Source organism: Rhopilema esculentum, chromosome 2, assembly GCF_057945365.1.
Source record: "Rhopilema esculentum isolate cy_ngs chromosome 2, ASM5794536v1, whole genome shotgun sequence".
NCBI lineage: Eukaryota > Metazoa > Cnidaria > Scyphozoa > Rhizostomeae > Rhizostomatidae > Rhopilema > Rhopilema esculentum.
The window spans coordinates 1,035,347-1,055,107 of NC_142816.1; the positions used below are offsets into that span (position 1 = coordinate 1,035,347).

Genomic DNA, 19,761 nt, shown 5'->3' on the forward strand with positions numbered 1-19,761 from the left:
ATTGTAACTAGCAGCCCATACGATGCGTCTGCTGCTCCGATAATTCAGAATCTTGGCTGGTTAACCATCAGAAATCCTGTAAGAAAGGAGACAGCCACGCTAACTTACAAATCTCCAAATATGCTTGCACCAGACTACTTGAGAAAATTATTCGAAAAATGTTCGGATGATAGAGAACGGTTTCTGCGTTCATCAGAAACTGATCTTAAGATACCGCTGCTAAAGACGATAAATGGCCAAAAGGCTTTTTCTTATCGCGGTCCAAAACTGTGGAACAGTCTAGAAAGGGCTACCAAATTGGCCCCCTCCCTGAAAACCTTCAAAGAACAACTATAGTCGGGGACAACTTTTATTTCATCTTTACGTTCACTTTTTATAGCCTTAGTATTATCAATATTGTAAATTAGGTTTGGTTGGTAAATTTCTTTTGTTATTAGTATTTTAACATAGTTATTAGCTCTTATTTTAATCTTTTAAACAGGTAAGGTTGAAAAACATATGTATGAACCTTTAACCTGTATAAATATTATAAAATGAAAAAAAAATGAAAATTAGAAAGCCCTAAATTAAAAAACAAAGCCACAGTACATAATATCATGGTTTAGTATCATGTCATATAGATGTAGCCAAATTTGGGACTGAATCCCCAACAAAATACTGCCAAACTTGCAAAAATTTAAGAAAAAGATCTGAGAATTTTCACCGTTTTGATGAAATTTTCAAGGAATGCATATTCAACAAATTAAGTAGTATTTCTTAACGTCAGTGTAGCTAGAAACTGTACCAACTGAGCACAGAAGAGAAAAATCAAGCTGTATGTTGGAAAATTATTTACCTGCTGTCTAGCAAAATAGCTACGTAGATAGGTGCGCTCTATGAATTGTAGGATATTTGAAGTCTTATTAATCGATGTTGCTGCATTTGCTGCAAATATTTGACCTCAGATTCGGATTAAGAACAATAATTTTAGCCTACTTGGACGTTATTTTGGAAGGAAGGGATTTGACCGTGATTGACGACTAGAGGGGTAAAGTTTTACCAGGAATGATTTTTGCGATCAAACCCCTTATTCAAACTTCATTTCTCCGCAAAATCTAAGGTACAAGCACAAACAATATGAAAAATTGCACCCGGCCTAAAATTATGGTGATGATATCAAATCTGAGCTTATAAAAGTCGTATAATTAAGTTTGAAGAAATCTCCACAACGAAGCCGTAAGTCGAATTTGTGTATTGACCTTTGTGTAAAGAAAAGACTCGAAAACACCACTGAATAAACCACGTTCCATTTCATTTTAAATATCTATCAATCAATAAAGCACAAAGTTTCACAGCAATTTCTGCATTACAAAAATATTTGCCTTAAAAGCTCCATAATATTTCTGTACAACTAAAATCGTAAAAAACTATATGCATACAAGCATGATAATCTGTTAACAAGCTACGAATTGCAAAGCTTTTGTATGGAGAGACTATATATTGATAACTTATCAAGACTGAATGGTATTCTGCTGCCATCTAATAGACAGAAATGATAATAAAAGGGATCCATACGCTGTAAAAGGATTGTATAGTAAGCCCTTTTCAGAATCATAAAAATTTCAGGGTAACCGCAATATCAAGATGCAGGGACTTGAACTACCAAAATTCTTTGTTATTAAACTCATATCCTTTATTATACGAATGCTCATTATTCGTAATTTCATTTTTAAGACTGCCTCCATGGTGTTTTCTGCTTCTCTTATTCTATTTCTTTCTGCTTTGGTTGATTCGGGAAGTTGAAAATTCAGAAATGTTTAAAAAAGATTAGATTTAGAATAGACTCGCAAGATTTGGACCGCAAGTTTCTTCCAAAATTTTTAACATTTTTTCAACCCATGATCTGTTTTTCTTGAGGTTCAGTCTAGGATGCTTCGTGTCTTTCCGAGGCTAATCTTGCTATCGTCCCTTAAGGTTAAAGGGTACCTACGTGAGGAGTATATTACAGTATTTTTTGGCTATATTCTACTTTTGGAAAATAGCCAACTAATAGAGACAACTTAATTTGGTCGATTGAATCTCTTTGTAAATTCACACTAAAGTAGCTTCACTAATATAAAAAATATGTGAGGAAGTAGGCTATGACATGAAAGGCAAATGTTTGAGAACCAGCTCGTTAAGCCTTACTTTTTGCAAGCAAGTTAACTTAATTTACTGTAAAAAAGAATGAAATGCGATTAAAAACGGTTAAGATAATAATAACTATGATATATGACAACAATGTTAAACAAAGTGACGATGAACTAAGCATAGCCAGCAACTACCAGCAAATGTTCTTAAAAAGGAAGTTTTATCATAAACAAGGCTTCCATCAGGAAAACAAACAATCTAAAGTCTTGCTTGCTTTGGCACATGACTCTTACAGTAGAGTTGTCTTTCTTTTGCAAACGAAGTCCAGCATATATCCTATCGAACTTGCTATGCTTCTGCGTTCCATTGGAAATGGCAAAATCTTCGCTTGTCACATTGACGATATCTGTGCATCAAAAATTCAGTAGTCAAACTCCATTTCGTTACCCAGAGTTTTCTTTTATAATTGGATTTGGAATTGTGAATAAACTCAACAAAGAAATAAAGTGCAAAAAATTAGAAGCTTCGTGGCACTGCAAAGATTGCTCTTTTCAATATCAAAAATTTTTCTAGACAGGGTTGGTAGTAATTTTCAGTCCTGGGGTCAAATGTGGCACTTACGGCAAATGGCAACAATCCTTCTATGAATTGACATACTTTCTTGGAAATATTCTAAAAGTTACAATAATCATGTTTCTTTTTTTTGTGTCGTAGTGAACGTTTTTGGGGCAAAAGACAAATTTGATTGCTAAAGTGACGAAATTGGATGGAATTGAAATTTTTAGCATAAGATTGGGACAAATCTCTGGTATTTTTTTTGGTACGATGCAAAAAAATTACTATATTCAAATTGGTCTATGGGTAATTCGTTGCTGCGCCTAAGAAGCTTAGAAACAAGAACAAAAATTTACAGCAGCCACATCATGGACAATTATTTACTCATTCAATGACACAATTTATTTATTGAACCCCAACTCTTAATCTTTAAGGTGGCCATTTCATGGCTAGTTAAAGGAAATATACGTAATACAAAAACAATGGGAATATTTGTACTTAGTTATGATGCATTTCAAACAATTAGATAAAACAAGTATTTCAACAATAGATACAAATCTGATGACAAAAATTGTAGCAAAAATCTCCAAAAGCGATCCACTTACCATTCAGATAAAGATCAAAGGTCCTAAACATATTGGAGTCAATGTCAAACTTTAACTTATTCCCTGATGCACTGAGTCTCACTGTTCCGGCACGTTCTATTTCTTTGAATACTGAAAAACAAGCAGTATGCAGTGGCGTGATTTGCTGACGAGAACATGGAGTAAGACAGTGTTGTTTCTGTTTAACATATCATTAATATAACTGCTGACAAACTCATGAACGTTTAAGATTCGACTCCTGTAAAAGGTTTGCCTGAATTTAGTCACTGTTTCATTTAGAAAATTGCCCTTAACACCCATGTAGCCAAAATTTTCAGAAGTGAACTCCTGAACAAGGCAATGATCGCAAGTTCTAGCGCATCTACTTGTTCTAGGCAATAAAAACTTATCCAATTTTGCCATCACTCCAGCTTCTTTATGGTGCTAGCAACCTATTTTTTTATTGCAACTTTATCGTCTTAACAAGTTTGCAACAAGATTTTGATACTTTATAAGAGTACTTTACGATCAATTCAATTTCACTTTTATTCTGAAAGTTCTGAAAAGTATAAAAAACTTACACTTCTTTCTTGATACAATTGCTCTCAGCCCGCGGTTTTTGAACAAAGTTACAGTTGATGTATGGTTTGAATTCAATGCAATTCGGCCAACCATTGGAAAGAGCTGCCTGTATCGTAGCGATGCGAAGCAAGCCAAGGCTTTGCCAACATTAGGGGCGTGGCTCTGATCCATCATGGTGTAGTGATTTCCAGGACATTTGACAACACTGATTTGTTTTTCTAGAACTGATGACCAACAGTCTGGGGCGGAACCAACGCCTATTTGACAAAAACATTTGACGTCACCTCCACGTAAACCAACAGGATTGCATAGGCAGGTTTCAGCTTGCACGAAGAGGACGTGTTCGTTGTAGAGATTCTACAAATAAAATTTGTTTTCTTTACCTTATTTTTCTGAATTACAAGGTATTGAAGGCCAAACATGAAAAAAATTTTAATGAGTAAGTTTTATTCCCTTCTTATAATGAAATAGCAAAATTTTTTTTGGCCAATGCGTTGTAACTGCAGGATCTGGCGCTACGTATTTGTCAAAAATGTGTAGGTTGTTGGTCTTCCCGCCAAATGTTTGGTCTTCCCGCCCCTGACACTGACAATAAAGGAATGGGCTTGAATTGATAGGCTTGGTTGCTTAAAGAGACTTCGGGTCTCTAGGACTCATGTGTACTCCTTTTCCATTTTGCACTTCCTCCCCCATGCATTGCCACTGACAGCCTAATTGCTCGCGCTAGGTCAGTAATACGTCCTAATTCAGTCTAGTTGTAGAGATGAGCCATGAAGATTGGCAAAACCGGTCTACGGACGACTGTTTGAGGGGTCAGTTGTTTTCTTCACTTGATAACTTCTGAATTGATATCTTGTTGTTACATTAACCTGTGGTCACTCCTGGCTGAAGTCTGCAAAATGCAATCTCTCAAACAACGTTTGTCAAATGATGTCAAATTCCAAGAAACTTCTGAATTTGGACCACATAAGCATAAAAGTTTCACAAAATGCCTATTAATGCCTATTTACCAAAAATATGACCGACAACATAAGATAACATACGATAACATAAGGATTGGGCATTTTCTAGCAAAGCACTACAGTTGGAGATTGGTTCTAAAATCTATAAACTAGGTTAACGCCTTGGCAGAACTCAGCTATTTTCCCCCCTATCTTTGAAAATTTATAACAGATTTAAAAAAAATTAACGAATACATGTCCTGGTTTTCTGAACATAATTTTGAATTCCTTTTGATATTTATTAAATTAAAGTGCATGCAAAGAGAAAGATGTTTGGCAAGAAAAAACAATTTTATCATGATTCGTTGGCAATGCATCCTTTAGCTCTCTATCGCCAATTGTACCTTATTAGAAATTCATTTATATCTGCAGATAGTGTAGTAAATTTCTTAACATATATATCTTCGCTGAATAAGTTCTTCGCCATAAAAGTTGATTGGACTATTATTTTTCAAAATTTAGTCGTAAAATCAATAAATTTAAAGTGTTAAGAAAACTTTTTATGATATAATGTATGTATGGTTTTACAGAGAGCAAATTCTAGCTAATTATAGATCAAAAATACGTTTTAAATTCGTCGTTCTTTTCTAGTTAATTAAAGAACTAAAACATAATTATTTTCTTGTTGCAACTATAGACAAGATAGACCTCTCCAGGCTTTCCTTGCTTCATTAGATCAATTTTTAAAATTCAATTCTATTAAGTCTACCGTAGATGTCTGGCCCTAATGTTGATACTTTTGTTTAACTCCCCTCCAAACTCATTGTGCAACAAGGTTTAAATTCTTACCTCTCTTGGGATCCATTCATGATGACAACGTTTTGACATCTCTTGGTCGTCAATGGTACCCTGGAGAATTTTATCTAGCTTTGGAACTTCCAGTGACAAATTCATAGCTCTTTCATTCAAATGGTTTGCAACATCCTCAATCGGAATTCTTTGAACGAGCTCACCAAACTCTGCTTGAGTCATCTGCAGTTGTGTGGTAGCAATTTTGGAAAAGAACCCTTTGAGCTCCTCCTGAAGTAAAAGAATTTAGTTTTATCAGAATAACATATTTTGAAATTGTTCTCACCATGCTAAGAAATAAGATCAGTATGACAAAGACTAATGGAGAAAAGAGGAGCATTGCTTATCATAATCGTCGCATGCATTTTCTATTAGACCAAACTTCAAGCTCTTTAAAAATGTGACTCTAGTCTGAAATGTACTCACGTGGAGAATGTTCTTGTTAATAAGCTTAGCGCTGAACCCTTCCATTAAGAGCTGGCAGTTGCTTTTAGCCTCTGGTAACCAGCGTAATGAATCTATCATAGTAATCATGGCAATCTTTTTCCCCATCTCCTGTAGAATTGATGCTATTTCTATTGCAACAAGACCACCAAACGAGTAGCCTCCTAAGAAATAAGGTCCTTGAGGCTGCTCCTCAAGTATCTTTTTTGTGCAGGCTATTGCAAGTCGTCGAACTGACTGGATGTCCTCACCAATATAGCTCGGATCAGGTGAACCGAATACATACAAACTAAACAGCTCCTGGAAGATGACACGAAGGTATTAACACGAGTTTGCGACTATAAAATTGTCTGTGAAAATGGCAAACGACTTCATTAGCGAGAAAAAAAGTTATAGTAACATAGAAACCTGGTATTTCATGCCAGCAGCCATGCCACGAAATATTCCAGCATAACGGTGAGACGGATGAACAATGAAGATTTTTGCTTTGGCATCGGGGGGATCATAAAAGCAGTTGAGATAATCTTCGGGTAGAACAAGATTATTGTCCATTTCAACAGCAGGAGCAATTCGACGGAACGAGTTGAAGAATCGACGCGAGCTCTCCCGCCTCTTTCTGAATGATGCATTTCCTAAGAGTAACAGAATAAGTTTCGAATAAACCTTTTAAATAATAAAGTACCCATAGACTAAATTGATTTAGAAAGGGAATTTAACGGACAGAAACCTACAAATGAGTTACCTGGTTCGTTAACCTGTTCGGCGTCAGTTTCTGCTAGAACAGATTCATTTATTCTTTTCACAAGTTCTTTCGTTAGACTAGTGGTCGTTGTCTCAGGGAGCATGAAGTAAAATACCTGAGTAAACAAAAGTCGATTTACAAAAGAATTGAAAAAAACCTTGAGCTCTAGCAAAGTCTTTGAAAGCAAAAACTATTGAAATTAACTTGAAAAAAGAATAAGAAGACGTTTTTGCATTGGCAAAACTGTTTAGTTACCTCCAAATCCACATTGAAATTTTGAAAAATTTGTGCCTTGAAAATTGCAGCCCCAACCGAATCAATACCATATGTAAAGAAGGGAACATTACAATCGACCTCTTCTTCACTTCCACCAATCCACTTAGCAAGCCACCCAGTTATGAATTTTGTAACAATCTCGGATTGCCTTTCTACTGATGCTTCCTGTTTTATCAGTTCTAGCAATGCAACCCCACTGTCATTAATCTCTTCTGGTAGATCTTCCTGGATGTGCTTAAACATTGTCATATTGCCTCTTTGCATTGTCTTTAAGTATTTGGCCCAGTCAACGTCACAAATGCAAACGGTGGACATCGTTGGTGTTTCCACAAGAACCCGCTCCAACCATTTCAGTCCTTCAAGAGAAAATTAGATATCTTCTATAATGGAAATTGTTGTCAGTCTAAACGGCAAGTCTAAGTTGATTGAAGTATTGAATATCTCAACTCAAATCAGCTAGTGCTTTATTTAGTTTTTGCTTTTTTGTCCCTTATTGATTTTATTTATCGGTTCAAAAAAGTCAGATGTTTCTAAATAATGTGAGAAACAAATTTAATCTCCGTCTGCGGCTTTGTTGTTGTTTTCGTGTAATTTTCTTTTTAATCTTGATTTTTCTATGATATTTCTGAAAACTATATCTCTATGATGGTAAACTGTTTGAGAAAACTAATATTAACCTTTCAAGCCCATCTTTTATTTTGAAACCATTTGCTACATCTACATTGCGGCAAAAAGCAATCGGGTTGACAAATATACGAACTTTACCTGTATTTATGTCTAGAAGGTGGAGACCAGTTTCTTCTAGCAAGGTTGCAAGTTTAGCATTATCCTGCAGCATGCCTGCCCCACCCATTGCTCCCCAGCAAACGGCAAGGCAAGGTTTTTTCAAAACTTCAGCACGATAATCAGCAAAGCTGTTTAGGAATCCATTTGCTGCTGAATAGGAAGTTTGTCCACTGTTTCCTATTATTGATGTTATGGAGGAGTAAAGCACGAAGAAATCTACGTTCTCCATTCGCTTCTCCAGCAAACTATGAAGCACCAGAGTTCCTATAAAGAATATCGAATGTGAAATTTTTTTCAATGAAATGTTTGTCCGTACAGTTGATCCTTGAAGAGGCGTGGTTCGAGAAAAACGGGAATTTGATCAACACATCGAGGTTTTCACTTAACGAGGCTTACACCTAAACATTTTTCCAATGCCACAAAATTGCGCGTTAACTGATATTCAGCTTTAAAAGGTAATTTGGCAATATATATGCAAAGACTATAATATATTCTCTGAACGCAGATTTCGAAAAAGTAAATACACAAGAATGGTTGATCAGAATAAAATACAAACTCCATGCAAACTGAAGATCAAGGGTGAGTAAGCTTTCAAATTTTTTAAAAAATGTCATTCAAAATGGCAGAAGAGACATATGGTTGATGGTGTTTCTATCTTTGCAGATTTTGTTCGACTGGAGTGAAGTTACTTCTCGAAGGTTGGTGGAAATTCGATCGAGTTTTGGCGCATCTGATTTTAGACTTATCTGGGGTTATTTCTGTGCACAAAGTATGTCATAACCAAAAGAAACGGAAAGCAAAAGTTCGACTTAAGCAATATTTGACTTATCAAGGTTCGATTGTATGTGAAAAATGTTTTCTCGTCAAAAAATGATCTGAAATGCACAGCGTTTCTTTAGTTGTAGTTTGATAGAAAATGGTTGAAAGATATTTTCAAGAATTGTTCAGCTTGGAACCTTAAGACAAAATAATTTTTTTTGGTGACAGGACCTTTGATGATTTTGCCTTAACGTTATAGCTCTATGGAAAAGTTTCATGTAAAAATTCTACAACGGAAGGCTGAATTTGGACTTCAAGGGAGCGTACAACACCGCTAGAAAGCTTCCCAATTTGCTACAACACTAAACAGAAGTGCTAGCAGCACGGCTCCATTAACCATAGTAAATGCAGTAACTTATCCATCATAAGTTGTTTCGGATGAAATTTTTAAATAATAGTTTGTCTACTTAGAGAACTTTTGCATGAGTGCCGGTCATACCAGTAACTTTTGGAGACATGACTCTCTTGTAGCTGCTAACATCTATATCCTGGAACGGTCTGTCATCCAAGACACCAGCACTGTTGACAACACCAGCGACCGGTGGAAACCTGTCCAGTTGGGCATCCAGGCGCTCTATCGAGTCGTTGTCACTGATGTCTAACATCAAATGCACAATTCGTACCCTGTATTTGTCCTCGAGTTGTTTGAATTTCGACTTGGTATCAGCTGGTGCATCCGATCTGCTCAGTGTTAGGATGCAGCCTGCTCCTGTAAATACAATGAATGCATTAATTTGGATGGATTTCTCATAGAAAGGAAAAAGTAGCTAGTAGTTACACTTAACATTGTGTTAAATAAAGCCAACAATGTATCCTTGCTAATATGATTAACAATCGGCTTTACCTCTCGATGCCATCCATGCAACTGTATATAAGCCTATTCCTTTGGTTCCTCCAACTACAAGATACGAGCATTCCTCTTTTAAACCCTGAAAATCAATCGAGGGTTGTCGTATTTCTAGACATTCAGCGTATTTCATAAGAGCCAGGCAGCTGTAGGGCTTTTTAGCCTTCTTCATGCCGTTGGAGATCGAATTTGAAACTCCATCAAATTTGAGGGTTGTAATACCTTGGCACTCTACGGCGTTTTTTAAATCAATGCATAAAATTTGCCTCACTGTAGACATAATATCTTTTGGGCTTTTATCGCCGCCAAACGGCTGCAGTTTGATCAAATGCATTGATTTTGTGTGGCTATAGGTCTCTTTAGCCCGTATTTGCTTTGAATTTAAAACAGCAAAGATTCCATCTAGAAAATAGAAACACAAAAATGTTGATTTTATCAAAAAACTGATTATGCAATTTCAAATTTATAGCAGCAGAAACCTTTTATTGGCAATCAAACGTTAATGAAAAGATAAAAAGTGATTGAGCAAAATGTATCTACATTTACATTTTTCTACCCAAAACTTAAGACAACTGATTCAGAAACCCCATTCCAAATCTCTCACTTTTCTAACATAGCAAACCTTGTTGCCCATACTACTATAAACGGAAGTCAAGGTATCATTTATAAACACCCATCCTACAAATCATGAAAACTAGTTGGCTCTACAACTAATAAACTGCTCAGAACTTATGTAATATTACCACCATCCCTAACTTTTCCAATTAAATCATTCCTCCCAATTACATCATCGCTTCCACAAAAAACAATCGTTTCAAATTGATTTGTCTTCTCTTTCAATACAGTAAAGAGCAAACTTTGATTCATTTCTACTCAACTCGAATTTTCAACAAACGAACTTTGCTTAAAAATTTATATTTTTGTTCATTTATAGTAACCAACATCCCAAAATTTCTCCACCAGATAATGTTGATGCAAAATGATGACAATTAACTAAATACAGTAAGTTGAACAATACTAAAGCTATAAGGATTATATAATAAACATCATTTCAATTGGAAGAGAGAGTTTTCTTTGACAATTTGTATGCTCTATTTTTAGACAAGCTCAGTAACATACCTTCTACCAGATTGTCAAAAATACCATCATGCTCATCCCACGAAAAATCAGAAGAGCACAAAATAACATCAAACTGCTCTCTGTTGCAATCATGGCCTGCTCCAGGTTGATTAAAGTTTGTGAATTCCTTAACGTTGCACGTTATTTCTTGGTTTTCTTGAGATATAAAAACACGAATGCCTTTTCTAACAACTTCATCTGCAATGGATTTAACGACTGCCTCGTCGAGTCCACTTTCAACCAACAGCATTGATCGGATACTTCCTCTGGCTTTCAAAATTCTTGATGTTATATAACTTGCCAAGTAAACAATTGCTAGAAGATAGATAAACTGACAGTCCAATACAAGCAAACTAGAAAGAAATAGCTTAAATGATTATTGCAAAAAAATTTGAAAGCTTTCAAACAGAAAACAGCAGCAAAAGGCTTTATGAAACATTTAAAATGTAATTGATTCCAGTAGTCAATCGACTGACTATCACCATGATTTTTCTGCGGTAGATTATACCATAAAGATCTCTTGAATTGAAGGTACCAAAAACAAACTTGGCATTATCATAGATAAACGTATAAAAGAAAAGTGTGTCTAAACATAACTGAGATAAGGATTAATGTTACTTCTTTACCTGGTACAATAGTAGCTTGTTCCAATGTCAAATATTTTGGTTTCAGCATAACTAATTCCATTGGCAATTCAACAACGCTTTTTATCCACTTGGTTCTCTGAACCCCAAAAACTTCGTCACCCACATTGAAATCAGTAACCCCTTTCCCAACTCTTCTAACAACCCCAGCAAACATCTGCAGTAAAGGCTGTGAATTATACGATTTTATGTTTTCTAAAAGCTCTTCACACCTTCCATTCTCAGATGATACATACAGCACTGTGACCTCAACGTTTCCATCAGGAATAACTTTAGGTTCGGAAAGGATTTCTTTTCCAAAGAACTTTTCGTCGGAATTTGACCAGGATAGGTAATAAATCTCATCAGTGCACTTTTTCGTCTCAATTTGCGAATTCTGAAAATAATTTATAATAATTTGTACATTTCTACAGTCCTTTATAGATAAACAGCTATCAACATCATAATTTAATTTGGCAGCATGAACTTCAATGTTAAAAGCAAACAACATTTAAAAAGTAAACATAATAAGGTTCACACAAAAAACAGGAACTTTTTTAAACTATTTTACTTTAAAAATAACTGCGCATCGATTCTTCCTCAAAGCTTATCTTATCTTATCTTACATACTTAATACGTGATTTATTTACTAGAGCTCTCTAGTGCTCTCTAAAGCTAGGCCTACAATATGCATGAGTGATGATATGACTGCAGTGGGAAGGCATATTGAGCTCAACAAATGATTATATCAATTTGCAACTGAAAGAATTTTGCTCATCAGTGCACTTCTTGGTTTCAAAGCGCAATTCTTATATTGAATAGTTTTAAAATCAATTTGACAATGAGCTGTTGTACCGTTCTCAACACAATGCTGTAATTGACAACTTTTAAATCTATAAATGCACCAATATCTCAAAAGAGATGTTTTTCTTTGTCACTGCTAAAAATTCTTTGGCACGCTTCCTCTTTTACAAAGGCTTTTTCAATTCAGTATTGTACGGATTTTTTATCATCTTCCGACTTAAAAAACTCTGGGTATTCCAAATTATCGGTATCTACAAGCATGTATGAACAGATTTCCGTATCACAAACCTTTGAATCATATTTCACAAGACATGGCTGCAGAATTTCATTATCTCTTAAAACCATTCCTTCTCCAGCCGACGGCATATCTGAATATAAAATGCTCTTAATAACTGAATCCTTTTTGAAATCTTCTTTCAACTCAACACAAACGAGGGGTGTTTTGCTCTCTATATTCGTTGTGCGAGCCATTCCCCAAGAAAATCCAGACCAAGGTGTAATTATTCCCTTTCTTGTCCCAGAACCGTCTTCATTTCGGCAATTGAATGCTAATATTTTGCAGTTGCTCATTTTGTTACGATTGAAAAACTGAAGCAATTTCAAATTTGCTTCGAAGCAAAGCATTTCTTGAATTGCTTCATTTTCTGATTCCAAAGGTATACGGTATGTCAAGAATGACAGAAAATTCAATACGATCAGTTGCCTATTTTGCTGGCTTACAGCACCAATGGTCTCTTCAATGAAGTTTCCAATATCATCGCTTTCATCAATTTCTGCTATGATGAAATTCGTTCTTTGCACATTCATTTCTTGAAACGCTTCAAGAACAGTTTTAACGTAAGGCGCTTTTCTCTCAGCAATTACAACAAAGAACTGCTCATCTACTCTTGCTTTACTGCTATTTTGAATGCTTTGACGTTCCAAATTGATGTCATAAACACTGCCTTCCATTTTTGGATCTCTCTCAGAAACGGAATACTCCTTAACCTGGGAAAAAGCAGAAAAATATATATATTCAACCATTATGTTTTATGCTTAACGAGACATGTTCATAAAAACTATTATTCGTTGAACTTTTCACTAAGTCATGAAACCGTATTGCTAACTTTGTCCAAACCAAATTTTCACTAAGCTCAAATTGGTAGCGAAATGGCACCCAGTCCAAGTCTTAAGTTGATCCATACAGCATAAACACCATTAGGAGTTTGGTCAATTTCTAATCATTTTACCTGAAGCCCTGTGATTCTAATGATCACATTCATTTTTTCATCCATTAGTCTGACAACACACAGATTTGAGTCTTCTGCTATCAGCTCACAGAGGCAGTAAAGGTATTTTATGTCATCAGGCAATGCATTCAATTTCAGCTCTTCGATTCCTAGAAAAAAAACAAGCACATCGAGTCTTTGTTTTCGAAATTGAAATATGCCAATAGTTGAGAACATGTTTTTCTCCAAGTCATTCAACATTAAATACAAAAATTAAATTGAAGGTTTTCTCAGGAAAAAAGTGAAAATGAGAAAACCTACAGTATGGTTATTCTGTTGTGTGTCCTCGTCAGATCGATTGAAAAAATGGGGTTCGCCAAGGCAGTTTAAGTTTAAAGTAAATGGCTTTTACGAGCTATAGGGTATGGCTAGAAAAATATTGCCCTCACGAGGAAGCAGAAGAGAGAGCTTATATGAAGATTGGCTATTAAAATCGCCTTAAATAGACACCTCACGCATTGAGGCTAACAGTATGCTCCTGTTTTTGAGTAGCAAAAGCTCATCTCTACAAACACACTGCTTAAAAAATGGCGGTGACACACTAAATAATGAAAGTTGGCAATCCTAAAATATAGAGTTGTATAAGTAACAAACCTGTCGGAATAATTCTCGGTGCTTTGTCTCTAGCCGGGGTTTCAACAACAAGCCTCGTTTGCAAGCAGGCATCAAGGATGCATGGATGAATGATGTAGTCATTTAATTCACTTCGAAGTTCGTCAGAAAGATTAAGTCTGACCAGTGCTTTGCGGTTTTTGATCCAAATGCATTCCATTAAAGAGAATCTTTCACCGAAATCAAAGCCAGTTCTTGCAGCAAAAGATTTATATTCAGATGTTTTGAGCTTATCTTCATGTTGGTGTAACCCAGCAAGATCCAAAAGCTGTGCATCTTCTTCGATTTGAAAATCCTCTTTGGGATGTTCCTTCTGATCAATAGTAGGGTAAAGACCATTTTTTGGCAGAATTTTCACATCGGGCAAAGAAATGATATCTCTTGGTGAGGTTTGTTTGCTTGAAACTACAAACAGACATTTTGCCGTAACAAATTATTAAAGCTTACAGTCATTAAAAAATTATAGCAAATTCTTAAAGTCAAGAACGACAAAAGGGGCTTTATAGTAAGGTTATATGTAGATATTAGAATAACATAAACTGTGAGTTGTGTTTAAAACAGGAAATTTTCAGAATAGACGGGAAAAATAATTAATGAAAGATGTAAATACCTGTAAGAAAAACCTAGTTTATTCTGGACTGATGCCTTTTTGTAAATTAATATTTACATGTATTCCTTTCCCCTTGCCATAGCATGCTCGTTTTGTAGCACATGTTTATATAAACACTTACCCGCATCTGCTAAGCATGCTGGTGATTCTTTGCAACCGTTCTTCTTTGACTCAAGATTTGCTGTAGACAATAGAATCTCCCCGTGTTCGGTTTTCTGGAGGATTTCAAAATCTTCTGTTTCTCCATCTTCTGAATTGCGCTTCTTGCACTCTAGCTTACGAACCGAGCGATCATCTATGGGAAGAGTCTTCTGGAAAGTGATGTTTCTAAGAGTTGTTGGCACAACATTCTTTCCCATCAAAAATGCTTCCAAAGCTAATTCAATGAAGCATGCTCCAGGCAATATTGGGCCTTTAAATGAAAAGACATCATGATTTCAGGAAAACATGGCAAAAAGTCCAAAGTCAGAAAAACTACTCATTTTAACGTCTCTGTCAAACTAATGCATGATTTGAAAAAATAGTATGCAAAAAGTATGAAATCTCATTGAGCTCGTGCGTTTTCTAGGCAAAAAGGAATCAAGTAAAAGTAAAAAGTAACAGTAAAAGAAAACTAATGAAATTTAGGCAGGGTACGGTTTAATTACGTTTAATTTGGGCAGGGTACGCCTTGAGGTTTTAATTTTGGCACAGATTGCACAAATTTAGAATTTTTGTTTTTTGTAGCAGTGCTCGAGCAAGTGCTCATTAAATTTTGCCTGTTATACGGCTAAAGCAAAAAGCGTGCGTGTTTGCATTAGCCTAGGTTGTATAAACGTTAACATAATTTAAACTTAACAAGTCACGAGATAACCTGAATTTTGACTGTGGAGTGCAAAGGTTTTCTCTTGCTACACGTAAAATGCAAACTCATAGTAGCAGCTTATGACATTTTGATGATGTGAATTCATAATTAATTTATGAGAAAATTTTAAAAAATGCTGATTACCTAAAGAATGTAGCTGATGATCTTTTAAGTAGCTGAAGCTGTGAACATCTATATCAGTGCTCCATTTAAGTTCATCAGAGTTCACTGCGATTGGGTTACCCAATAACGGAAATGTCTTACTGCCACCCTGGAAATTGTCATTTGCCCACAGCTCAGTTTCCTGCCAAGGGTATGTTGGATATCTGACAAACTTTCCTTTGTTATGATTGTTCACTTGCCTTAAATTCACAGGGTAGCCAAGAGTAAACATTCGGCCTATACACTGGATTTGCAAATGAGTCAGCCTTTGTGAAACCTTTCTTGCAGGCAGTGCCTAGACAAAGAGAAATCATTACAAGTTAGGAATGTAAAAACTAACTATGCAAATTCATTGATAAGAACAGAGACAAATCCACTCTTCAAGAGAGCTTTTATAGATTGCTCGATTTAAGTTTAGATGCATGCACTTCTATGATATTTGCAAGAACAAAAAACTTAGGACTGCAGTGATAGAAAAAGTCATCTTGTTACAACATAGCAGTTTCTACGTTTCCAATTATAGCCTTAAGAAATTAACTTTTGAACCTTACCTGAATGACCGTAAGATCTTTTGCTTCGTTTTGCTTTCCAATTTCAGTTATATAATTAGAGAGGACAGGGCGAGGACTGATCTCGATAAAGTTGCGAACTCCAATTTTCATCATTCTCTCGATGCATTGGGAAAACAAAACAGTATGTCTCAAGTTCTTCCACCAATAACAGTCATCCAGTTCACTCCCATTCATCTCTTTGCCTTCCGTTGTAGAGAAAAATCTCATCTCTGCTGGTTTTGCTATGACCTGCTTTTCATTTATCGTTTTCATGAACTTCCACTTCACTGACTCCATGTGGTGACTATGAAAAGCTTTGTCGGTTGCTAATCGCCTCACGAAAATGTCGCTCTTTTGCTCCTTAAGGTGATTCTCCAATATTTCTAAAGCATCTTTATCACCTGAGACAGTCACACTTTTCGCTGTGTTTTCGGCAGCAATACAAAGGTTCTCTGATATTTTCAGTCTGTCAATTACCGCTGACACATCTTTCTTGCTCATTCCTAAATGGCAGACAACATTTGATTGACATTTTTTTGAAAAAGTGAATGACATAAAAGATTTTTCAATTGCAATGACTTGGCTTTTGATATTAATCAATTTAGTAATGTTTCAGTTGCGACCTGCATGCTTAGCTGCAGCTGTCTTGGGAAAGGGATTGTGTTTTGTATTTCATGCTGTACGATATTAGGCCGGCATTAAAAATAAAGTTGCAAAGCATGCCGGTTGGGCAAGAGCCTTCAAAGCCAAAAGTCTTGTTAGATCCTGTTTTGTTCGTGAACGCCTATTCATGGCAATGTGTTTGTGCATCAACATGTATTGTGCTGACTTTTGTATTGACTACGTTTTAGAATTATTGGCTTAGCCCTTCAGCTCGCAAACAGATTGGCAAGAAGCTGTTGTATACACATTGAAGAACTAATTAATGATCATTACACAATTAACGTTCTCAAATAGAAAAATAATTGAATTATAGTTAACCAAACGGTGTCATCAATTTGACACATCAGAGTAAAGCTATTTTGCAAGGATCACTTGTCTATGGAGATCAGTTGAGCAAAAGAAGGGTTCTTGGAGAGAAAACTTGATGGCATCAAACTTACCAATTGCAGTCATTGCACCTTCCGAGTGACACATCTTTTGAAGTGATCCCCTTGTCATAATTACTTTAATTGCACTTTTTAGAGTGATTATCTTTGCTACACAAGCAGCTGTAATGTCTCCAAGACTGTGGCCAACTACAAATGTTGGTACAATGCATGCCTTTTCAATTAGAAATTGAGCGGTTGCATACTGTAATGCAAAAATAGACAATTGGACTGTGACCATGTCATCTTCGACATCTGCCTCGCCTTGCTCCTTTCTTTCCAGATATGCTAACAACGAGCTTTTGTTGCCGTATTTTCTGGCTTTCTTATCAACATGTTTGATGGTGTTGAGAATTTCTTTTCGTTTGCAAAGATCGCCAGCCATTGAAAGCCACTGAGAACCTTGTCCTCCGAAAACAAACGCAGTATTCAAGCAAAACTTGTTTGTCCTATCACTGCAAATTTCGACTCGGCTTTTGTCCGGACTTTTGCTGAAGTCCTCTAATATCCTTGAAGCTTCTCGTAGAGAGCTAAGGTCAACAGCTAAGCGTACACTGTGCCCTGTTCGTCGTTCACTCATTGTGTAACAAAGGTCATTTCTATTTTCGGCAGTATTGTCCATGCCACCTAGCCAAATACTGAACTTTTCTGCCATTGACTGTAGTGCTTGTTTCGACCTTGCTGACAATACGAGTACCTGTGGATGTGAGTGCGATGGTGCACCGTGATTCTCAATAGGGCATGTTGACTGCTGTTGTCTTAAGATGATATGAGCGTTGCTGCCCCCAAAGCCAAATGAACTGACAGTTGCAATCTTTGGTTGATTAGAGGCAAGCGCCGGCCACCCGCTATTTTCCGTCTGAACATGAAGCCCGGAGCTTTCCAGCCCAAGGCGAGTTGCTTTTTTTTCAATTCCAACTGTAGGCACCAACTCTCCATGCTTCATCATCAAGCAAACTTTGGCTAATCCAGCCAAGCCAGCAGCTGATTCCGTGTGATTGATATTCGACTTAACACTTCCTGAAAAAGGTAATAAAAGATTTATTATGGAATTGAAAGATTTCTTTAGTAAAATGCAACAAGCCACAAAACATGGCAAATGCCTCTGTAGTTTTCAATTGATTAGTTAATATTCTAATCATGATTATCGACCTTACCTACAATTACAGGGTTGTCCGAAATCCGCATTCTTCCATACACTTCACCAACAGAGTTCACCTCAACAGAGTCACCGATTATAGTGCCAGTTCCATGCATTTCAATATACTGTACATCAGACGGGCTAACATTGGCTTCTCGTAACACATTTCTCATTAGACGCACTTGTCCTTCAATGCTGGGTGCGGTGATAGGGGCTGCAGTTTGTCCATCGTTGTTCATACCCCAAGCTATTATTTCGCTGTAAGGCTGGTCGGATGAGTTGACAAAATCGCTGCCTTTAAGGATGAAAACCAGTGCAGCCTCACCTCTTCCGTAACCGTCTGCTCTTTCATCGAAAACTTTGCTTTGACCATCAGAGGCCAGCATTCCTGCTCTACATATAGGTGCCTGTTTGACTGGGTCAAGTATCACATTGGCTGCAGCAACAATGGCTACATCAACTGCTCCTTTTTGAATATGGTCACAAGCAATATTCAAAGCTGTTAAAGAAGATGAGCAAGCCGTATCTACTGCTATGCTTGGTCCAGAAAGATTGAATGAAAACGATATCCTGTTTGCAGTTATTGAAAAGGCGTTTCCTGTGGCTGCAAACTGATCAAGGTTGGGGAGAGAATCAGGTCCAAATGCCACTGAACTGTATTCTTGGTTCATGATGCCAACATAAACACCAGTGGTGCATTGCTGCAACTCTTCGATCGTCATACCAGCATCCTCTATCGCTTCATAAGTTCCTGCAAAAAACTAATGCATAAGAAAGCCGCCAGTCAAATGACAAAAATGCAGTGATGACAACAAAAGCACTAACCACAACAAGATCGTTGAGCACAATAAAAGCACGGATGACAACGTACCTTGTAGAAGCAGCCTCTGCTGTGGATCCATTACCTTGGCCTCGGAAGCAGATATCCCAAAGAACGTGTAATCAAATTTGCTAACATCTTCTAGATATGAGCCTCTTGTAACGTAGATCTTTCCAGGAACCGATCGCATCGGGTTGAACGATTCCAAGAAATGTTTTTTCCTACCATATCTTCCTTCTGGGTATTCAGTAATCATACATTTGCCTTTTCTGAGTAATTCCCAAAATTCTTCTAGCGTTTTAGCTGATGGCACTCGCGCTGATAACCCTAGAATCGTTACAAGACGATTTCGATTCATTCGCTTTTCTTTAGGACTGCCTTTTGAGTTTCTTCTCAAAATTTTCTTCCATGGAAAAGGAAAATCTTCGGCAGAAAATTCATTTCCAATTTGAAAATCAATGAAGGTTTTGAATGTTGACAATAACACAGGCAGCAAAACCATTCCATTGTACAATCCAAGAAAGATTATACCAACAAACATCTTGAAGAAAATCTGTGAATTGAATTAGACAGAAAGATTTTAGT

General features: G+C 36.5%; 1 protein-coding gene across 1 annotated transcript in view; it reads right to left on the reverse strand.

Annotated features, from left to right (window-relative positions):
* Window positions 1-1,274: 1,274 nt before the first annotated feature.
* The window catches only part of LOC135695414 (uncharacterized), a 28,379-nt gene continuing 9,892 nt past the window's right edge, over window positions 1,275-19,761 (reverse strand). The window contains exons 3-24 of the mRNA XM_065214501.2: window positions 19,228-19,729; window positions 18,373-19,107; window positions 17,231-18,235; window positions 16,128-16,630; window positions 15,559-15,871; window positions 14,692-14,982; window positions 13,943-14,365; window positions 13,310-13,458; window positions 12,369-13,067; window positions 11,280-11,673; window positions 10,654-10,968; window positions 9,532-9,936; window positions 9,127-9,396; window positions 7,848-8,132; window positions 7,062-7,438; window positions 6,807-6,921; window positions 6,473-6,696; window positions 6,047-6,364; window positions 5,621-5,851; window positions 3,830-4,187; window positions 3,270-3,380; window positions 1,275-2,515 (exon numbers count right to left, since the gene is read on the reverse strand). Coding sequence (XP_065070573.2) covers window positions 2,316-2,515; window positions 3,270-3,380; window positions 3,830-4,187; window positions 5,621-5,851; window positions 6,047-6,364; window positions 6,473-6,696; window positions 6,807-6,921; window positions 7,062-7,438; window positions 7,848-8,132; window positions 9,127-9,396; window positions 9,532-9,936; window positions 10,654-10,968; window positions 11,280-11,673; window positions 12,369-13,067; window positions 13,310-13,458; window positions 13,943-14,365; window positions 14,692-14,982; window positions 15,559-15,871; window positions 16,128-16,630; window positions 17,231-18,235; window positions 18,373-19,107; window positions 19,228-19,729 — 8,223 coding nt within the window. The 3' untranslated portion in view covers window positions 1,275-2,315. The remainder of the gene's footprint in view (window positions 2,516-3,269; window positions 3,381-3,829; window positions 4,188-5,620; window positions 5,852-6,046; window positions 6,365-6,472; window positions 6,697-6,806; window positions 6,922-7,061; window positions 7,439-7,847; window positions 8,133-9,126; window positions 9,397-9,531; window positions 9,937-10,653; window positions 10,969-11,279; window positions 11,674-12,368; window positions 13,068-13,309; window positions 13,459-13,942; window positions 14,366-14,691; window positions 14,983-15,558; window positions 15,872-16,127; window positions 16,631-17,230; window positions 18,236-18,372; window positions 19,108-19,227; window positions 19,730-19,761) is intronic.